General features: G+C 44.1%; 1 protein-coding gene across 16 annotated transcripts in view; it reads left to right on the plus strand.

The window, feature by feature from the left end:
- The first annotated feature begins 15,506 nt into the window (after window positions 1-15,506).
- Window positions 15,507-22,609, plus strand: part of TCF3 (transcription factor 3) — an 81,034-nt gene continuing 73,931 nt past the window's right edge. For 3 of the 16 annotated variants that reach the window (XM_042479905.1, XM_042479906.1, XM_042479922.1), the window contains exon 1: window positions 15,517-15,604. In XM_042479905.1, coding sequence (XP_042335839.1) covers window positions 15,559-15,604 — 46 coding nt within the window. In that variant the 5' untranslated portion in view covers window positions 15,517-15,558. Of the gene's footprint in view, window positions 15,605-22,609 lie in introns of all 16 variants that reach the window. The other 13 variants (XM_042479915.1, XM_042479921.1, XM_042479913.1 and 10 more) reach the window with 10 other exon arrangements.

The following is a 22,609-nucleotide window of genomic DNA, read 5'->3' on the forward strand; positions in this document are numbered from 1 at the left end:
AGCGTGGTGTAGTGGTTTGAGTGTTGGACAACAATTCTGGAAACCAGGATTCAAGTCCTTGCTTGACCATAGCCTTTGGATGACCTTGGAAAAATCACTCTCTCTCAGCCTCAGAAGAAGGCAATGGCCAGAACATAACTGCCCAAGAAAACCTAGTGTGCAAAGGGATCTTGGAGCACCTTAGAGACTCTGAAAGGAAGAAGTTGGTAGCATGAGCTTCACAGACTTGAGTCTACTGCTTCAGATGCATGTTTTTAACTTCCATGGCTCCTAGGAAATCTAGGGGAGGGTTGCTCTAAGTTATCGATTCCATTAATTGGATTTTAGAATGTTAGTTTTAATCTTATATTGTTTAATCTTGTTTTAAGGGGGGTACTATGTATATATGGATGTATTTTAGCTTGTTGTATGCCGCTTTGATTGCCTGGCAAAAAGCAGGATAGAAATAAAAAAAATGATTATTTATTTATCAAATCATTGTATTTGGGACTATCCAATACAATTTGGGCTAGGACCAACTATAAGAGACCATTCGATCAGTGGAGTTTACCAATGTGTTGGCTTCACCCACTGGTTCAACAGGTCTGCCATTGTTGGAACTAAGCAATAAAATCCAGGACACTTTGTGTCTATTCACATAACATGGTGGGTACATAATAGCTACCATCACAATAGCAATAAAGTCACTTTGTATTAAAAGTAATTATTACACAGTAATGTGTAAGTGTTGACAATTCACAATTGACTTGTTGGGGCTACTCGATTGTGGACTAACTGATAAAAGTCAAGCCAAGTTCAACTAGAGCAAAAACACTGAATCAATGGGTTTTACCTTTGTGTTGACTCACTAGTGAACCACTGATATAATGAGCCTACTCTAGGGACTGATCAGATCCCCAAATTAGAATAGACCCATTCAATGAATGGGATTCACCAATGTGTTGATTCACCATTGAACCATCGATGGAATGAGTCTACTATAATTGTAACAGACCAATGGGATTCAGGCCAATCCCAAACTACAGTAGATCCTTTCAATCAATGGGATTTTCTTCCTCATTGATTCACTGCTCAATAGGTCTACTCTGGTTGGGAGGAACGGAAAGAATCCATGCCACATTATGGGCAAAGTGACCATTCTGTAAGGGTATGAAAGACCATGAGTCCTTTCAGCAGAGAGTTGTCTGCTCACATTGGCCACAGGTCTCCAGGCTTTGAGTCAAAGACAGAGGGGATGTTGGCTTTCACAAAAGTACCTCTCCTTTCAGAGCTCCTCTGCAATCCTGTGTCCAGTTCTGGGAACCAAAGTTGAAGACGGATAACAGCAAACTGGAAGGTATCCGGAGAAGAGTGACTGGAGCAATGGTGATTGTCCTGGAAACCAAACAGAATAATTGAGGGAGTTGAATAACCTCATTTTATGATTTACAGTACTTTTATTTAATGTATCTAGTTTAGACAGCCAGTGTGGCATAGTGGTTTGAGTGTTGGACTATGATTCTGACTAGGATTCGATTCCCAGCTCGGCCATGCAGTCCAGTGGATGACACTTGGGCAAGTCACACTCTCTCAGCCTCAGGGGAAGGCCATGAAGGCAAATCTCCTTTGAACAAATCTTGCCAAGAAAGCCCCGTGATAGGGTTGCCATAAATCGAAAATGACTTCAAGGAACACAACAACAACAACAACTTTGTTCAGTGGTTCCCAAACATTGATCTTACAAGTGCTTTGGACTTCAGCTCCTAAAGGCCTCAGCCAGATTGGCCAACTCTCAGGAATTCTGGGCACTGGTCTAAAACATCTGGAGGACCAAAGCTTGGGAATCACTGATCTAGTTTGTATTCCCCCTTATTTTCAATATGGGACCCAAGATGGCTCACAATAAGAGTTAAAACAAAGGGTAATGCAGATGTTTAAGAAACTATACCCAGATTGAAAGACCATCTGCATTACATAACTAACACCAAGGACCTGTGCAAAGAGAAAGGTCAGAGTGGAAAAAGAGCCAATTCAATAGATTCCTGTGGCAGGGAATTCCACAAGTTGAGGGAACCACTGAGAAGGCCCTGTCTTCTGTGTCCATGCCAAATTTTGTGGCTGGGAAGGCAGGACAGAAAGAAGAGCCTTCCTTAAAGATTTTAAAGCTTGAAAGGCCCATACTGAAATATAAAACCTTTCAAATATCCTGAACTTGACCCAGATGAGAAGTGACCACTTCAGGTTTTGAAAAATGGGTTAACTTTGTGGTGCTAAACATGTAGGAGAGACAATGAGTTATTTAATGCCACTGGTTTCCAGGAGAGGTAATTCCCTCACTGTTTCTTTTCCTGGAAAAGAGGTTGTCCAAGTGGGCCATAAAAACAGTTTTGTGGCCACACACGGCCATCGGGCCACCTCTTGTCCACCTTTAGTTTTACAAGCAATACAAGCAGATTTGGACCGGCCACAGAATAGAAAAACCTACACAATTTAAGAAAACTCTCTTGGGATTTTGTACAGCCGTTTGCTGCCTCGTTTTTTGTCATCTGGGGGCAACCTGGCCATACGCCCACCTCCCCGCCATCTTCCATGAAGGAACAGTGGGGAAAAGAAGATGGAGGACGGGGGAAAGACAAGAACCGAACAGAGGGCTCCCCTCCTTCTTCACCTCCTTGTCTCCCTCTCTCTTTCTTCCTTTCTCCCCTCCCTCCATCTTCCACCCACTCCCTCCGCCTTGCAAAAACACTGCAGCAAAAAAAGAGGAAAAAAATTAGCAGCACCGCAGTCATTAATATGCAAAAATGCAAATGAGGAGGTAATTAAGCCGCAGTCCTCGGGAGGATATTTCCATCATAATGAATTCTATTGTCAGGGAAAATAAATAAATAAATAAATAGGCAGCCGGGCGCATTGGGGGTGGCTAAAAAAGGAATATTGCGCAGTTTGGGGGGGGGCAGAGAGTCAAAATTGGGCACTCTAAATTTTGGGGGGTTGGATCAGAAGATTTCTATCTTTTTTTCCATCCCCAAGACATCGATATTTGTCTCTTTGGACAGGTGAGAAAGGAAAGATTGCCAAACAGGGTGAAGAAAGAAACCAACCATCTCAACCCTCACCCACCCTTTTCACTATGCGCCATGTTGTTGCCAGCTCAGACATGAGAATCTCGACCCCACACACACATAAGGAGGACATTTTTTGGCACTGGCATGTCCCAAGGTGCACAATGAATGACAGCATCCCTGCCGAGGCATATCGGGTGAGCCCAAGCGTCCCAATTCAACAGCAAGAGGGCTGGATTGTCAACAGTGCCATTGGTGCAAAGGGCTCCATGCCCCTTTGCCAGGCAAATGGACCCTTGGAAGAAAATCTTCATCATTTCCTCCTTCTAGACTAGTGATGTCCGAACTCTGGCCATCCAGTTCTCACCATCCCAGACCATTGGCCAAGGTAGCTGAAGCTTCTGGGAGCTGAAGTCCAAAACACCTGGAGGGCCAGAGTTTGGACATCACTGTTCTAGACCACTGCAGGAAGCTAAGAGGTTCATATCTTCCAACTGTCTGAAATTGGCAGGATTCGAGGTTCATGCCACCATAGAGTATTCGCAGAGGATAAGAGGTCCATGCCACCATATATTCATAGAAGAAGTCCACTCCACCATAAAGTATTCACAGACGATAAGAGATCCATGCCACCATAGAGTATTCATAGAAGAGGTCCACACTACCATAGAGTATTCATAGAGGATAAGTATGAGAAGCATCTTTATGTTTTCAGCCCCCTCCATAAGCCATTTTAGACCCAACACAGGTCTTTTTTGTTAACAATAGGAAGTGACCAGAAGTCACTTCCTGTTTTTAAAGAAGGCTTCTCCTTGGCCTAAAATGGCCCAGAGAGGGGGCTAAAAATCTAGCAAAACATGACCCTCATGCCTGCTTGAAGGGATTTGGGAGGTTTCTGGTACAGCCAGAAGAGAGGTGGTTTCAGGGTCACATTGGAACTAAGGACTAGAAACCTGAGCTCTCCTGTTGAGACGCCATTGTGCACAGAGGGACTGATTGTTCATTGTGTGTTTATTTTTTTTCTCCTAGCACTGTGTGAGGGTATGTGTGTGCACCCCGTGTGTGTTGCTGCTACGAAAAGCTACATCTCCCTCAGAATGAGCAGGGTTGGCTCCATGCCACCTCACAGCTGCTGCTGTGCGTCTTAGGTCTGCCATTTTTCAAATGTCAGCCTAAAAGAGAAAAGGGAGGAGGAAAGAGGGGGAAAGAAGAAGGAGGGAGAGGAGAGAGAAAAGGAGGAGAGGAAGAAGAGGAAGAAAAAGAGGAGAAAGAAGAAAAGGAGAAGGAAGGAGGTGGAAGAGGAGGATGAGAAAGAAGAAAAGGAGAAAGAAGAGGAAAAGGAGGGAGGAGAAGGAGAGAGGAGAAGGGGAAGAGGAAGGGAAAAAAGAAGGAAAAGAGGAGGAAAAGGACGGGGAAGAAAATAAAGAAGAAGGGGAGGAAAAAGAGGAGGAGGAGGAGGAGAGGAAGCTGAAGAGGTGGGAAAAAGAGGAAGAAGATGAAGAGGAGGAGAAGGAGGAAGGAGATGAAGATGAGGAGGAGGGAGATGCAACAGAAGAAAGAGGAGAATGGGAGAGAGGAACAACACAAGGAAGGCTCAGTCTTAGGATGGTGGGAGCAGGGAGAAAATCCCACTTTAGGTGGGGGGGGGGGGCAAGAAGCCAAGGGGGAAGGAAAGGGTTATTGTGGGAGGGAGAGAAACGCTAGGAGTCCTGCAGCTGTTCCTAACAGAGGTGTAGATGGGTGGCCATTGCAGACCCAGCTCTGGAGCTGGCCAACTAGGCCTCACTGGGTGGAGAAGGAGCAGAGCTGGAGTTACAGAAGCGGAGGCAATACTAGGGCCTTGCCGTTCCCAAATAAGAATTCTTTCCCCCACCATTAAATTTTCCTCCAGTCTCCAAATTTCTAGCCTTGCAGTCACTTAAAACTTCAGTTTAGCATGCAACAAATGATTGGGCATCTAAAGAAAAGGCTCACCCAAGGAATGAAAAGACACCAAAGAGAAGAGTCTGGGCAGTTTTCAGCATCTCGCTGGAGTAAGAAATTTAGAACCGTGTTGCTTTTTTGACCACTTGCAACCCTTTGCCCTTCCCCTACCTCACAGGGTAATTGTGAGGATGAAAGAGGAGGATCTATATGTGCCTCTGAAATGAAGCCTTGAGATATTTTTCACTGAAGTTGGAGGTAAACAATGAGAAAGATGATGGTATCATCATCGTACATATTAGTATACCACATGTTACTGACTGGGATTTTGGACCATCAATGATTTGGATGCCATCCATGAATCTCAGCATCAGGGTGGTATCACCGGATAACAAAGATGTGTTCCAAGCTGTGTCACTTTTCTTAATGGGGCTGATGCGATCCTATCTGCAGCCATCTGATACAGCAATTATAGCTATTATTACCATACATCCGTTTTGCATGCTAACAGGCATTAAGCGAGTGGAATTTTGATCATTCAGTGGCTCATATCCTATCCAACAATCTCAGCGCCAGTGAAGTCTTGTCAGATAACATTCCAAGTAGGAGCGCTTTTTGCAATTGCACTAATGTGATCCTATCTATGATGATTTCATTCAGATGTTTCGCCAATTCATGTGGAGCTTCTTTGCCAGAATATTTATCCACTTTCTGTATTTTTATACCACCTGCAAGAATCCCACTTTTGCTGAGGGGAGATGCCACGGGATGAGAAAAGGAAGTTGCACATGCACCCGTCTTGCCTGGCTTCAGTCTGGAGTATCATTATTCATTTGCAAACCTTAAAATGGGTTCCTTGACAGCTGAGAAACCCCAACAGGAAAAATAATAGGTCAGCAAATTTCCTTTGGAATTCTTTCACAGTATTTGAATGTGTCAGTAGTGTAGTGGTTTGAGCATTGGACTATGACTCTGAAGACCAGGGTTCAAATCCCCACTTGGCCATGGAAATTACTGGGTGACTTTGGGCAAGTCACACTCTCTCAGTTTCAAGGAGGGCAAAGGCAAATCCACTCAATCTTGCCAATAAACACTCATGATAGTTAGGACTGTCAGAAGTCAGAAATGATATAAAAATCCCACAACAAACTGAAGGAATAAATAAACAGCTCTACCATAATGATTCATCCTGGCATGCAAGGGTGACATACTCAAGGACTTACAACCCCTATATACTTAGTATATAATAAATAATATATACATATAGTAAATAAAATAGTATATATAAAAAATATACTAGGCAGATAGTCCAACGTTCTCCATTGTAACTGAAGGCATGTCTGTGAGCTAAAGGCATCCCATTCGATTGAGGCAATCTCCCATTGTCCAAATCCTTTGTGAAATTAAATATTCTGCAACTGCGTTCTTTAAAAACTGTTCCCCCCCCCTCCTCCCCCTTTTGAACACCTGCCTGGCTTCAGAAGGAACTGAGGCAGGGGCAAACGAGTGCAAAGGAAATGAACCTAATGCACAACAGATGGATGGGAGCTACACAGGCTCCGAGTCGGTTCATTGTTTTTGTCTCCTACACGGGTGGGGAACGTGCAAGCCAGGGGCCGCATCCGTCCCCCCAAAAGAACTTTCGTGGCCTCCACCCCCACCAGGCAAGTCTCCAAACCCTCCCACCCACTCCATATATACACTTCTCTAACTGGCTGAAGAGCGGGGTATAAATAAATAAGTATTACTATCTAAAGAGGTGTAAGTCTGCAGTTATCAAACTACAGTAGATGTTTCAGACTCCAACTGGGTATGCTCAACTTAGAGAAGAGATGACTGAGAGGTGACATCTAAAAGGATGTCATGGAGAAGATGGAGAGGGCTTCTTTTTCTGCTGCTCCAGAGACTATGACATGAACCAGTGGATTCAAGTGGCAAGAAAAGAGGTTCCATCTAAACATTAGGAATAAATTCTTGACAATAAGGACTGTTCCAACAGTGGAACAGATTCCCTTAGAGGATGGCGGACTCTCCTTTTTTGGAGGTCTTTAAACATAGGTTGGATAGCCATAATTCAGGTTTACTTTAGTTGTGTCTTCTACCATGGCAGAGGGTTGGATTAGATGGCCCTTGAAGTCCCTTCCAACTCTTAGGTTTCTGTGAATGACTCTCCACATTAGGAAGAATCTCTTTGCTGTAAGAGCTGTTTGATAGTGGAGAAGATTGCTTTGTAGGATGGTGGAGCCTCCATGAGTGAGAGGTCTTTAAAGGAAAGCTGGATGGCCATCTTTCAAGAGTGCTTTAGCAGTGGATTACTGCATGGCAGGAGTAGTTGATCCTTGTGGTTCCTTCGAACTTTAACATATTAGGACTGAGTTCATTTCCAGACATCCCAGTCAATCATCCAAAGGAATTCTGGGAGGAAAAATACAAAATCCTTGGAGGACCAAAGATTTAAAAAACTGCTAATGTCAACAATATGCCTAAACTGTGGACACCTTCTGAGATCTTCTGTCTGATCTTATTTGAGCCAATAAAGATTCTGAGATACCAATGGGCCTAAAGCACAGAAATGTTCAGGTTGGAAGAAAGATGATCTGAAATTCCCAGTACAGTTTCAGAAGTTGGAATTTATCCATTTGGATGCAAATTTGTATTTCTGGTCAGAACCTAAGGCCCAGTGGGTGAAGGAGTGAAGGAAGGTGGTCTCTCTTCCATCCAGCTCCCTCCTCAGCTACTCCCTGCTTCTCTTTTCTTCTCCAGAGAGGTGGCATCTCCCACGAGGCGGGTTGCCCACACCTAAATTTAGAGGTGCCACCGTGCCATTGGTTCCTCCTCAACCCCTCACCACCCACACACCGTTCTCTCTAGTGTCTTCAGAGAAGTGAAACAGACACAGGGGGAACGAGAGAGAAAGAGAAGAGGTAACCAGGAAAGCGGTGAGGGCACCGCACCTGCAGAAGGTTGTGGCATTTCTAATTGTGGCGGGTGCATCTCTACCCATTGTTTCCATGCCAGGGTTAACCACAGAGTTCTCCCTCCTCACTTTCTCTTCAGCAGAGTTTAGCTGGAGGAGGAGTTCACCCAGGGAGCACTGACAATATTACCTTATTTAAACACAAACATATATAAAAGACAGGTTTATAAAAGGTATGCCAAGAGTGGCGACTGTGAAGCTTGTTGGATGTTGTTGAACTGCAAGGCCCAACATGCCCAAGGCACACCTCCCTAGGGGTAAGGAATGCTGGGCGTTACAATCTAATAATATTTGGAGAGGTGCATGATGCAGGGCAGGGGCATCATTTAGCAAAGGGGTCACCACTACTATCTCAAGTCTCAATCCTATTCCCCAGCTCTCAGGACAAAAATGAGTTTTAGTATATTAGCATATTATTTTAGTATCTTAGCATTTTATAGTGTTGTGTTTCATTGTCTGTTTTTGATTATATATGTTTGATGTTCTGCCCTATGGTGGAAAGGGCATTACTGCTGTTACTGTGTGCCTTCAAGTCATTTCTAACTAGTGGTGACCCTAAGGGGAACCTATCATGGCAAGATTTGTTCAGAGAAGGTTTGCCATTGCCTTCCCTTGAGGCTGTGAGAGTGTGATTTGCCCAAGGTCACTAAGGGGGTTTCATGGCTGAACTGGGAATCCAGGCCTGGTCTCCAGAGTCATAGTCCAACACTCAAACCACTAAACATTATTATTATTAGTAGTAGTAGTGGTAGTAGTAGTAGTAGTAGTGAGGAATCTCAGAGAGAGAGAGAGAGAGAGAATACTATCTTGAAAAATGTCCCTCCATGTGAAATGGTTGTGTTTCTGGGCATGACTTATCAAATGGAAAAAAAAATCTGGTCCCAGAGGCAGGAATAACACAAAGATAGGGACAGGTTGAGGTTCAACAAGTTTCTACTAACTTTTTATCCAAAACTAACAACACGTTCATGTGGAATGAAAGAACCAGATCAGGCAAGCCTTGGATATATAAACAAAATACATTTTGAATATTTCTGACCCGGAGAAGGCTCACAAAATGACAAACCCTACAATTTGACTATGTATTCCTGCATGGCAAGGGGTTGGAATGGATAGCCCTCGAGGTGTCTTCCAACTCTGTGATTCTATAACTGCATAGCAGGAGCCATGGCCATTATAGCGGTGTCAAAACGGCATTAATTCTGCAGTGTAGATGCAGCCCTAGTCTTAAAAGTTTCTAGGGCTCAGCAAGCCATTTTGCAAGAGGAGGTCAGAGGCCTGCCTTCGCGTGGCTGCTTGCCTTTCGGATCGATCCCTACGCTTCTCTCTTCCTCCTCCTTCTCTCTCCTTTGGGAGATGTTTCCTGTCATAATTCAGTTGCTAGAATTATAATAGTTCCACAGCCCTCCCCAAAATGCACCCAGAGCCTGTCTGGAAAGTCTGTCACTGATAATGAATGAGACCCAAAGGAGAGCTACCAAACATCCACCCAGCAGAATTAATGATCCTTCACAGAGAGAGTTTGCTAGGAGTCTGCAATTTGCAGCGGAGGGACTTTTTAGAAGACTTGCATCCTTTTAAAAAGAAATGCCCACCTGGAATATTGTGTCCAATTCTGGGCATCACAATTCAAGAAGGATGAGGACAAGCTGGAAGGTGTCCGGAAGGGCGATAAAGGTAATCAAAGTTCTGGAAACCAAGTCCTATGAGGAACAAGTGAGGAAGTTGAGTATGTGTTGCATGGAGAAGAGAAGATGGAGAGGCGACATAATAGAGCCATCTCTAAATATCTGAATGGAGGCCATGCAGAAAATGGAGACACACTATTCTGCTTTGTTCCGAACCCACCTGGAACATTGTGTCCAGTTCTGGGCATCACAATTCAGGAAAGGATGTTGAGAAGCTGGAGGGTGTCCAGAAGAGGGTGACCAAAGTGGTGGAAGGTCTGGAAACCACCAAGTCCTATGAGGAGCACTTTAGGCAGCTGGGAGAAGAGAAAGTTAAGAGGTGATATGAGAGCCCTGTTTAAGTATTTGAAGGGTTGCTCAATTGAGGATGGAGCAAGCTTGTCTTCTGCTGCTCCAGAGACTAGGACACAATGGAGGAATAGTTGCAAACTACAGGGAAAGAGATTCCACCTAAACGTTAGGAAGAAATTCCCAACAGTAAGATCAGTTGGATCTTCGAAGATGTTGCCTCAAAAGTTGGTGGTGTCTCCTTCTTTGGAGGCTTTTAGGCAAAGGATGGATGTCCATCTGTTCCAGGAGATGCTGGGATTGTGTATTCCTGCATGGCAGAAGGGGATTGGACTGGAAGACCCTTGAGGGTCCCTTCCAACTCTAGGATTCTATGAACCTAAAATCACCAAACTACACGTCCGACTTACGGCAAACTTATCATGGGGTTTTTTGGGCAGGATTTGTTCAGAGGGAGTTTACCTTGGCCTTCCTCTGAGGTTGAGAGAGTGGGGTCTCCAGAGGAGTAGTTAAACCCTGGTATCCAGAGTCGTAGTTGAATGACTCGAGGCACTACACGGCCATGTTTCTCACATCTACATCTTTAAATATTGGTTTGCCATGACCCTGGGGGGAGTTTATAGGGTTTATAGGGGGGAAACCCCTTGATGCCCTAGAAAGATCTCAGAAGGGCACCATGCCCGTTCAGTTTCAGGTGGTGTTCCCCTCCCGCCCACACGCCCCGGTATAGCATCCGCCTACAGACAGGAAATCCTTTCTGCTTGCTGCGTTGATCTCATCTCGAAGGGGGAAAACTCCTCTTCATGGAAAATTGAAAGAAAGCAAAAGGACACCCAAAAAGCACACCTGGCAAAGGGGAATCCCACTCCATCATGCAAGGCAAAGACTGGCATTCCCTAAGTTATGTGCAGAAACACAAAGAAAATGCAGACATGGAGCCAAGGAATCAGGAGAAGATGGAGTCTGCATCTACATCTACACTTGTAGTGGTTTGAGTGTTGGACTGACTCTGGAGACCAGGGTTCAAATCCCAGCTCAGCCATGTAAACCCACTTGGAAAAAGTCACTCTCTCTCAGGCCCAGAGGATAGCAATGGCCATGGCCAACCCCCTCTGGAGAAACATGCCAAGAAAACCCCATTATAGGGTTGTCATAAGTTGGAAAGTAGTTGAAGTCACACAACAACAAAGCTGTTTTAAACTGCCATGGTTCAATGATATGGAATTCTGGGATTTGTAGTTTGTTGTGGAACCAGAGCTCTTGGACTCAATGGTGCTTTCTGCACCGCCATTTGGGACGTCCTCCGGACGTCCCATTTTAAAAAAGGGGTGTCTCTTATAGACACCCCTGGGCCTAGTACGGACTCCGTCCGTACAAGATGGTGCCGGCCCTTCTACATGGCCGGCGCCATCTTTGCATATCGGACGCTGAGCGTCCGTACGTGTCGCGCCGCTTGTGACTTAGCAAGCGCGCCCCTGGCGCCTCGCTACGTCGCAAACGCGACGGAAAAAGAAGCTCCATTTTGGAGCTTCTTTTTCGGTCCGCGCGGGAGTCGGGCCATGTGAAGGCTCCGACTCCCCTGCGGACCTACTGGCGGCGGCGGCAGACCGCCGCAAAGCGGCAGTCTGTACCCCGCCAATATCTCACAAGATTACAAATCCCAGGATTCTATACCATGGAGCCAAGACAGTGAAAGCGGTGTCAAACTGCATTATTTCTGCAGTGTAAATGCAGCCTGGGTTTTATCTTAGCATGAGCTTTCATGGTTGCAAACCCACTTCTTCAGATGCAGTTCACGACTTGGGTTATAAAGCTTATTTATACAGAAATGTGGTCCTAAAGAATAGTTCTGTGGATATGATGGACTCGTTGTTGTTGTTGTTGTTGTGCTTTCAAGTAATTTCCAACAGGGTTTGAATCCCTGCTTGGCCATTAAACCCATTGGGAGATCTTAGGCAAGTCACTTTCTCTCAGCCTCAGAGGAAGGCGATGGCAAACGTCCTCTGAACAAACCTTGCCAAGAAAACCCCATGATACATTCACCTTAGGGTCACCATAGTGGTTGGTGCGTTGGACTATGACTCTGGAGACCAGGGTTCGAATCCCTGCTCAAGCATGGAAACCCACTGGGAGACCTTGGGCAAGTCACACTCTCTCAGCCGTCAGGAGAAGTCAATGGCAAACCTCCTCTGAAGAAACTTGCCAAGAAAACCCCATGATAGGTTCACTTTAGGGTTGCCATAAGTTGGAAATGACTTGAAGGCACACAGCAGCAGCAGCAGCAACAACAACAACAACAAATTTTATATACAGTATATATATATATATATATATATATATATAATGTGTGTGTGTGTGTGTATGTATATATGTGTGGTGTTGTTGTTGTGCTGCATAATAAAGTGGGAGGCAGGTGGATAGACTCTGTAAAGAAAGCCCTGAGTTTTCAAGACCTGAAAGAAAAAGGAAAGGAAGGCAACTAGACTTCCATCCCAATTTGAGGTAAATAGAGAGGAAGATGGAGTGGCCGCCATTTTGTTTTTTTTACCTCAGGTGACAAAATGGCTCCAGTCCAGCCTTGCTCCTCTCCCTGGGCTCCCTTTGCAAAATGAGGGGGGAACAGAAAGATGGAATATAAACAGAAAAAGAGACCATCTGTCCAGAGAAAGGGAGAAGTCAGAGCTGAGGTATTTCAGCCACAGAAGTTTTGGCACGCTTGCTTAACATGGCTGGATGACTAAAGTTTTATTCCTCAAGGCTGATCGGAAGAGGCGTGCAAAACCTCTGGGCGAGGAACAAAGGGCACAGATACTCACTGATCGATCCATAACACAGGCCTCCAAAACTATACTAGGGTTAGCAAAAACTATATATATTAGGTGTGTTTACAGGCACTCACACACATATACGCATAGCTGAGACAGATGTAAGCAAATCTGAGGTAATTTTTTGGGAGCCAGAACACCAAAGTGTGTGTGTTGTTTTTATAGGAATTTGGCATTCCAGCTCCCAAAAAATTACCTCAGATTTGCTCCATTCTACATATCCATCCTTCATAAAACCATACATTAATAATAATAATAATAATAATTATTATTATTATTTATATCCCGCCTCCCCAATTCGATCAAGGCGGCTTACAACTTTAAACAGCATTAAAATACATTAAAATACCAAGTGTGTGTGTGTGTGTGTGTGTGTGTGTGTGTAAATATGTAAACTACTTTTATAGGAATTTAGCGTTCCAGGTCCCAAAAAATTACCTCAGATTTGCTCTATTCTACATATCCATCCTACATAAACCCATATAAGTATGTGTGTATGCTGGTTTTATAGGAATTTGGCATTACAGCTCCTAAAAATTACCTCAGATTTGCTCCATTCTGCATGGAGCCCCATAGTCTTTGGTTTGACATTTCTGTGTCCTCATATGGGACTTGAATGAAATTTTATTTATTTATTTATTGGATTTATATCCTGCCTTTCCCCCAAAATGGGAATCAAGGTAGCTATAAAAGGAATCAAAGGATGTTGCAAAGTGTAAGAAAGGGGTTTAAAATCCTCTCTGTAGAGAGCATCTGCACCGTAGAAATAACGCAGTCTGATGCCACTTTAAGTATGGCAGCTCCATCCTACTGAATCCTGGGATTTGTAGTTTGTTGTGGCACCGGAGCTCTCTGACAGAGAAGGCTCAATATCTCAAAGCTACAAATCCCAGAATTGTACAGAATTGAGAGTTGTAGTTTTACAAGCCTTCTCTGCCCAAGAGAGCTGGTGCCTCACCAAACTACAAATCCCAGGGTTCTGTAGGATGGAACTAGGGCAGTTAAAGTGGTGTCAAACTGCATTATTTCCTCAGTGTAGATGCAACCTCTGACAGCAGTAGCTAAAATGTTAATACGGATGATAAAAGGTGCATCTACACTGCAGGAATAATGCAGTTTGACACTGTAGAAATAATGTGTCTACACTACAAAAATATTGAAGTCTGACACCGCTTTAAAGGCTGCGGCTGCATCATATGGAACCCTGGGATTTGTAGTTTTACAAGGTCTTTAGCTTTTTCTGCCAAACAGTGCTGGTGCCTCACAAAACTTCAAATCCATAGGATGGTGCCATGGCAATTAAAGTGGTGTCAAACTGCATTATTTCTACAGTGTGGATGCACCCTGAGTTCAAAGCAGGAAAAGCAATTTGCACTCCATTAATTCTGCAAGGACAGGAAAGGAAGAAGCAGAATGTTACTTTTCTCCAGAGGTTCAGGCAAAAGCAAACTGCGGCATCCTCTCCTCGCTTTTCTCTCCTTCCTCATTAAAAACATCTGCCATCTTGCCCAGACTGTGAAATTGCATGGCCAGATGTGTCCCAGTTTTCATCTATAAAATGTTGGAGAGAGTGAAGTTGTGCAACATTTGTCTGGTTCTCGACTTGTTGCATGCATGAAGGAATCATAGGGTTGGTAGAAGAAACACAAGGCATTCAGTCCCACCTCCTAGCAATGCCGAGAATTTGAACCCAATGCATGCCAACTGCTGTTAACAGAACCCCAATGTAGGAAAGATCATCCTCTAGGAAAATCAGAGGCAACATGATTCATTGCAGCCAATGCAAATCCTTCCTAACAGGAGCAGTCTACCTAAGGCATATGATTCATTCCAACCAAAGCAAATCCTTCTTAACAAGAGAAGCCTACCTGAGGCATGTGATTCATTGCAGCTAATGCAAATCTTCCTTAGGAGGTGCAGTCTACCTCAGCTGTATAGACATGGCAGTCCAGAAGCTAAAAGTCCAGGTCTCATCCTGATGATAGTTTCTTTGTTGGGATTCAGAAGGTTTCCTATAAGATGGGAATGCAGACCCAAAACTAGATGGCAACCTTATTTGAGCAGAAGGCATCAAAAGAGCAAGAGAAATTCCTCTTCTGGCTAGGGATAGCCAAAGGACAAGTCTCCTGACAGTTGTGCAAAAGAGGAAAAATTCAGAAGGGCTTGCTTTTCAAGGAATTAAAGCAACACCTGCTGAAATTCTCTCTTCTAAGCATTAAAGGGACAAGGGCCCTGTATTTATTTCAATTGGCAACCCTGCTTCTGAGCTATGCCTTTAAGAAAAAGGACACACAAAGACCAGAAGCAGGGCTGCCAAGTAAAATAAAGAAACCTATCTCCAAAATTTGCCAAAATTGGACCAGCACTGTGGCACCTAAAATTTAGGTGGAACCTCTTTTCCTGTAGCATTAAAACATTCGTTTGTGTCAAAAAGGGTGCAACTGTACTGTAGAAATAATGCAGTTTGATGACACTTTAACTGTCATGGCTTCACCCAACAGAATCCTGGGATATGTAGTTTGGTGAGACACCAGCACTCTTTGGCAGAGAAGGCTAAAGACTGGTAAAACTTCAAATCCCAGGATTCCATGGGATGGAGCTACAGTATTTAAAGTGGTGACAAGCTGTATTATTTCTATAGTGTAGATGCACCCCTAGTCTCTGGAGCAGCAGAAAACAAGCTCACTCCATCTTCTACATGGCATCCCTTCAGATATTGAGAGATGGTTCTCACATCACCACTCCATCTTCTCTATTCCAGGTTAAAAAATATCCAAATCCATCAACAGCTCTTCCTAAGGCTTGGTTTTCAAACTATGGACCATCGTGATCTCACAAGAGATTTATTCCAAACCAGTACAGGTATGTAAGACATTTGCACATGTGTGTGCCTTCCAGTTGCCTATTGATTTATGGTGTCCCCCTGAATTTCAAAGGAATCCTCAGAGGTGGTTTTGCCAGTTCCTTCCTCTGAAATACCATCTACTGCACCTGGCATTTGTTGGCAGTCTCCTATCCAAGTTCTAACTAGGGCAGATCCTGCTTAGCTTCCAAGATTAGACAATATCTGGTGCAAAATCAAAGGCTTTTATGGCCAGCGTCCATAGTTTTTTGTGGGTTTTTTCAGGCTATATGGCCATGTTTATTCCTGACGCTTATTCTTGACGTTTTGCCTGCAACTAATGCAGTGCAAATGCCAGGCACAGATGCAGGCGAAACATCAGGAATAAACTCTTCTAGAATAATGGAATCATAGAATTATAGAGCTGGAAGAGATCACAAGGACCATCCAGTCCAACCCCATTCTGCCATGCAGGAACTCTCAATCAAAGCATCCCCGACAGATGGCCATCCAGCCTCTAATTAAAGACCTCCAAGGAAGGAGACTCCACTACACTCCGAGGGAATGTGTTCCACTGTCAAACAGCCCTTACTGTCAGGAAGGTCCTCCTAATGTTGAGGTGGAATCTCTTTTCCTGGAGCTTGCATCCATTGTTCCGGGTCCTGTTCTCTGGAGCAGCAGAAAACAAGCTAGCTCCCTCCTCAGTATGAAGAACATGGCCACATAGCCCCAAACCCCCACATAAACCTATAATAGCTGGTGCCTTTGGGATAGTCAGACCCTGTCTGAGAAATAGGGGAATGCCAGCACTGGGCTGTTGAAGCTCTGGAGAAAATTCTTGCAAAATGACTCCCTTTCTAATTGCATCCTACTGTTTCAAGAGGACTTGTCATGAGCATGAAAGAAAGCATTTCAAATATTTTACAGATGCTCATCAATGTGGTCACTGAGATCCCCGGATTAGGGCAGGGTATAAATATTTTAATAAGATGATAGACAGATAGATAGTCTACACATCTATCTAGACCAATCATTCTCAACCTGTGGGGCGTGACCCCTTTGGGGGTCAAATGACCCTTTCACAGGGGTCACATAAGACCATTGGAAAACACATATTTATGAAGTAGCAACAAAAATAATTTTATGGTTGGGGGTCACCACAACATGAGGAACTGTATTAAAGGGTCGTGGCATTAGGAGGGCTGAGAACCACTGGTCTCCCCTGTGTAGCTCTGGATGAGTATTTGCTTTGACTTTTGTCCTGTCACAAGGCAAGTGATTCAGCTAAGTCTTTGATTCAGGCACAGTGGCAAGGTTCAGTTACACCAAGTGGGATGAAAAAAGGAGCATCACACAGCCTGAAGTGAAGTTTGAACTCAATGGAAATAAGCTGATGGGGGGGAGAGAAACTGGGGCATTTTAAAAACATCTGAAAAAGTGGGATGGCAGAGGATTAAACAGGACTGTCCCTCTGCTATCAGGATAGTTGAAAGGTACGCCATCTGATTCAAGTCTCCCAACTTTGCCAAACTCTGATGCAAGTTGGGAAGGGATCCCGGCATGTTTTTCCCCCCTCAGCAATCTATAGAAAAGAGTCTTTCTCAGCTGCCCTGAAAGAAAACTGTAGTTTGCAATTAATACAAGTCTGATTCCAGTCCCTCTTGCTTCTAGAGAAAGTAGGAAGGGGTGGGTTGTAACTACAGCTTTAACAAACGCAGACCTTGCCTCTCCCCTCCCCCTATTTTTCTCCAAAGTGATCCTACACTTCCCCCTCCCATTTTTCTCTCTCTCCCTCCCTCCCTCCCTCCCTCTCTCTCTCTCTTTCATTCTTTCTTTCTTTTCTCTCCACCACTGGTCTATGAATCAGCCCCAGAAAAGCCAGACAGATTGGCTTTTCGTTTGCCACAGAGCCCTGCTGAGGAAAGGCAGAGGGGAGGGCAGAAGAGTAAACTACTAAATTAAAGTTTTGGAAGTCTCTGCAGCTACTATGAGAGCAGAGAAACCAGAAATGTTTTTATGGTTTGAAGGCAAAATGTTGACAGGCAGATTGCATACCCTTCAATGGTCTTGATTTGGCAGTTCCCAAATAATCCTCTGCCATCCCACTTTCTCAGGTACTTTTAAAATGTTCTACAGTGGTCCCTCCACATTGCAGAGGTTGGGGTGAAGGACCCCCATGAATGTGGGAAAACTGCAAATACATTTTTAAAAGCCACTATTCTTTTTACCTTTTCCTCTAGGAATTTCGAGGTCCTCCAGTGCAACTCTGTGGTCAAGATCTGCCAGAAGCTGACCATATAATCATGCTGGAGGACCTACAAATGCCTAGAGAAGTGTCTTCTCTAGGAACTTTTAGGTTCACCACCACAACTCTATGGTCTGGCAGAGTTGCGCTGGAGGACCTAGAGATTCCTAGAGAGAACATACTAATCAAAACTGCAAATAATCAAATCCGCAAAAGTGAAAGCCACAAAGGCAGAGGGTCAACTGTAGTTTCTCTCTCTTCTCCTACCTCGGTCCACTTCCATTGCTGCAAACTGAGTTTGAAGTGCAAAAGTATATTGCATTCTATTAACTTAGTGGAGAAAATAAGAGGAGGTGAATCTTGTCCTTCCTAGTTGGCTCAGGCAAAAGCAAACCGCTGCACCTCTCCTGCCTTGTGTATCTTTCTTCATTTTGACCAAACTCTGATGTTGCTTAACCTCACATGTCCTGGTTTTCATCTGTGAAATGTTGGAAGATGTTGTTGTCGTGTGCTTTCAAGTCATGTCTAACTTATGGCAACTCTATCCTGGGGTTTTCTTGGTAAGATTGGTTCAGAGGAAGTTTGTCATTGCCTTCCCTGAGGCTGAGAGAGTGTGACTTACCCATGGCCAAGTGGGGAATCGAACCCTGGTCTCCAGAATCGTAGTCCAACACTCAAACCAAAGGACCATGCTGTCTCTGCCGGAGGATATGAAATCATTATTAATTTTAAATAATTGCAGGTACATCCCACCCGTCCTGAAACAAGAGAAACACAGAATGTATTGCATTAAAATAAAAACAACATCTATCAACTGCTTTAGTTGATAGATTTTGATTTGATGTTAATGCAATACATTCTGTGTTTCTTCTGTTTTCGGGGAAAACAATCTGAGTAGCATTGAAAGCAAGGTCAAAGTAATGATTAAAATGCTATCAAATGTCACAATAAAAATGTAATTAATGTATCAAGCAAAGGAGGAAAGGTAAGTTTGAATCTATTAAGCCCTTATAAAGGGTGGCTCTCCATTATAGAAATAATGCAGTTTGACACCACTTTAACTGCCATGGCTCCATCCTACAGAAACATGGGATTTGTAGTTTGGTGAGGATCCCGCACTCTTTGGCAGGGAAAGCTAAAACTGTGTAAAACTGCAAATTCCTGGATTCCATAGGATGGAGCTACAGAACTTAAGTTGGTGTCAAAGTGCATTATTTCTACAATGTAGGTTTTCTATCATATCCCCCACTCCTCTCCACTTCTTTAGAAGCAAAATCTGTGGAAATATGTTAGAAGATAGAAGAATGCACTCCTAATGCACACAAAATGACATGCAAAACCACACATACAGGAGAGCAGTTTTGCGGAAGGAGCAAAACAAGGGCATTGGCCCCCAAATAAGAATTTTGTCCCTAAAATGAAATTTTCAACGCAGTCTTGAAATTTCTAGCCTTGTTGGGCGGGAAACACTGAAAATTGTTCACATTTCTATTTGCAATTTTCACGCTCCCTTGGTTGCTTTGTTTGCCTCTTCACTCTCTTTTTATCCACTGAACTTTTAAGTCATTGCAATGCTAGAAATTTTGAAGGACTTTTTGAAGGCATTGAAGGGTTTTTTTCAGTATTAACCCAATTTGGCAGAGACAGACTCGATTCATCCTCCTCCTTCCCACTTTTCCAGCTCCTTTTAAAACGTCCTGGTTTCCCTATCTGCCTCCTGCTTTCTCCTTCTCTCCTCAGTTTTAATTCCTTCAAACCTGAGTTCAAAGCGCAAAAGTAGTTTGCACTCAACTAACTCAGAAGCGAGGAGAGCTAGTGTGATGTAGCAATTTCACCACTGGACTATGAAGCTGGAGACGAGGGTTCGAATCGTGGCTCAGCCGTGAAAACCCAGGGGGCATCCTTGGACGAGTCAGACTCTCTCAGCCTCAGAGGAAGGCAATGGCAAACCCTCCTCTGATGAAACTTACCAAGGAAACGCTGTGATAGGGTCGCCGTAAGTTGAAAACGACTTGAAGGCACACAACAACCATTAAGTGGAAAAAGTCAATTCCCCAGACTCTTGCACAAATTTCACAAACCCTTTCCCCAATTTCAATCGCAAACAGATTATCGGGAACCTGTTCCGATAGCTATATTATCTCAGTTTCAGGTTCATTTGAGTCATTAGTTTATTTATTTAAGCCCCTTGGTGTGCTCCCCTGTGTGTGTTGTGTGCCTTCAAACCGTTTCCACTAAACAACTCCTACCGGGAAAACCCTATGATGGGTTGGCCTTAGGGTCTATGTAGACTCTAAAGCCAACCTATCATAGGGTTTCCTCAGCAGGAGTTGTTTAGTGGAGGTTTGCCATTGCCTTCCCCTGAGGCTGAGAGAGTGTGACTTGCCCAAGGTCAGACAATGGGTTTCCATGGTGAACTCGAGATTCGAACCCTGGTCTCCAGAGTCGTAGACCAACCCTTTGCTCCCCTACCCATTCATATTTTTCAATAGGCAAAAGTGCTAAACACAGATACACACACACACAAAATAAAAATATTGCACAAATCCAGTGCAGGAGGGAGCTGTGAAACGAAGGAGTGCAGCAGCTGCCTGCAAGGCCTCCCCCTTTGCTCAGAAGGGCTTTGCAGGGTTAGGCAGTCAGTGGGATGGGAGGGGGGCAAAAAAGGAGAGCGCCATCTCTGATTGGCCAGGCCTCCTGCTACTCAGGGCCACCGTGGCCTCTGATTGGACGCCGCCCCAGGCCTTATCATTCCATCTCTCCGGTGCTCCCATTTCGTCACGCTGCTTTCTCTCTTTCTCACTGTGACTTTTGAGTGTGTCCCTCCGCCTGGAAAAAAAAAATAGTTCGCATCCCTCCAAGGTTTGCTGTGGCTCCTCCCAGGCTCCTCCCACTCATCACAGGCCACGCCCACAGCACTTAAAATAAATATCTAGTTACAAATTTGTTAAATAGACAGATAGATAATTTTAAAGAAGAGGCTCGGAGCAACACTGGGAACCAGAAAACAATATTTCACTTGAGTTTTGTTGGGGGGGTATTCTTTTCTTTCTTATTTTTTTACAATTAAAAGGTGTCTTTTGTGAGACAAGAACTCAGTGCAACATTGGAAATATATATATACATAAGCAAAATTTGGCATAAGTAAGACTCGCCTACACACATACACACAATCAGCCTCCCACATTTTTATGGCTTTGACTTTTGTGGACTTGAATCTTTGCGGTTTTGATTAATAATTTTCTCTCTAGGAATTAGGTCTTCCAGATGACCATAGAATTGTGCTGGACAGCCTACAAGTTCCTAGAGAAAACACTTCTCTGGGCATTTGTAGGTCCTCCAGCATGATTCTGTGATCAACTTCTGGCAGATGTTGACCACAGAGTTGCACTGGAGGACCAGGAGATTCCTAGAGAGGTGTTCTCTTAAGTAAAAAGAATAGTGGTTGTTTAATTTGTGGTTTTCTCACATTTGCGGGGGTCCTTCACCCCTAACCCCAGCGAATGTGGAGGGACCACTGTGTGTATGTGTGTGCGCATGTGTATGTATAGACTGAGTCTCACTTATGCAAAATTTCAAAAATCATAAATATTCAATAATACAACATTGTCCACTTGGACAGTTGAGAGAGTGACACCTTTCCTTTCTGATGGTTCTGTGTTTATTTGTTTCATGCACAAAATTATTTAAAATATTGTGTGTAAAAATTACCTCCAGACTGTGTGTATAAGGCGCACATGAAGCATCAAAGAATTTTATGTTTGGACTTGGGTCTTACTGCCAAGATATCTGGTTTCAAAATCCAAAAATAAACCCAAATCCCAAACACTTCTGGTCCCAAGAATTTTGGAGAAGGGAGCCTGTAGACGAGGTTTAAATATGCTTTTAAGAGATGCTGAAGGAAATTGTAGGCCAACGTTTCTAGAGGTACAAATTTTCACACCGTTGAAGCTGCTGCACATACTTTTCTGTCCTCCTCATTTCTGCGTATATATACACAGAGTCTGGAAAATTAACTTATTTAGACTCCAGCTCCCAGCTTCCCCCGGCCACCTTGGCCAGTGCTGGCTCAGGGATTTTGGAACTTGTAGTCAAAAGTAACAACTCTTCCAAGTCACAACTGGCTCAGAAATTTTGTCAATTTGCTTTGGCCTAATCACAGAACTGCAACATCTTGTCTTCCAAATTTGAACATAATGCACCATCTTAAATGCTGTAGCTATGGAATCCTGGGATTTGTACTTCCAAAAGGTCTTTAGCTTTCTCTGCCAATGCATGCTGGTGCCTCACCAAACTACAAATCCCTAGGTTTCTGTAATTATGGAGCCATGGCAGTTAAAGTGGTGTCAAACTACACTGTTTTTACAGAGTAGAGGCACCCCAGTTCTCCTACATGTACACAACTATAACACTATGGTTCCACTTTAATAGCCATGTTGGGAGAGAGGGGTACTTGGGACTCTCAGCCAGTGAGCTCTAGTGCCTCCCCAAACTACAAATCCCATCGTTCTGTAAGATGTAGCCACTGCAGCTAAACCTGGGATTGCAGTGGAGTGAAAGTCCAATACCACACACCACAATGACTGCCATCCTTTACTTAGTGGACAGGCTACCTTTCAGGGATGCAGCCAGGGGGGGATCTGGGGGTCCGGACCCCCCCTTCCATTAGAAAAATGAATGGTGTGTGCTGCTGCGCCGCCGCACTCAAGCCCCATTATAATGGTGGCACTTAGTCTGGACCCCCCCTTCCTAAAATCCTAGCTACATCCCTGTACCTTTG

Source organism: Sceloporus undulatus, chromosome 7 (genome assembly GCF_019175285.1).
Source record: "Sceloporus undulatus isolate JIND9_A2432 ecotype Alabama chromosome 7, SceUnd_v1.1, whole genome shotgun sequence".
Lineage (NCBI taxonomy): Eukaryota > Metazoa > Chordata > Lepidosauria > Squamata > Phrynosomatidae > Sceloporus > Sceloporus undulatus.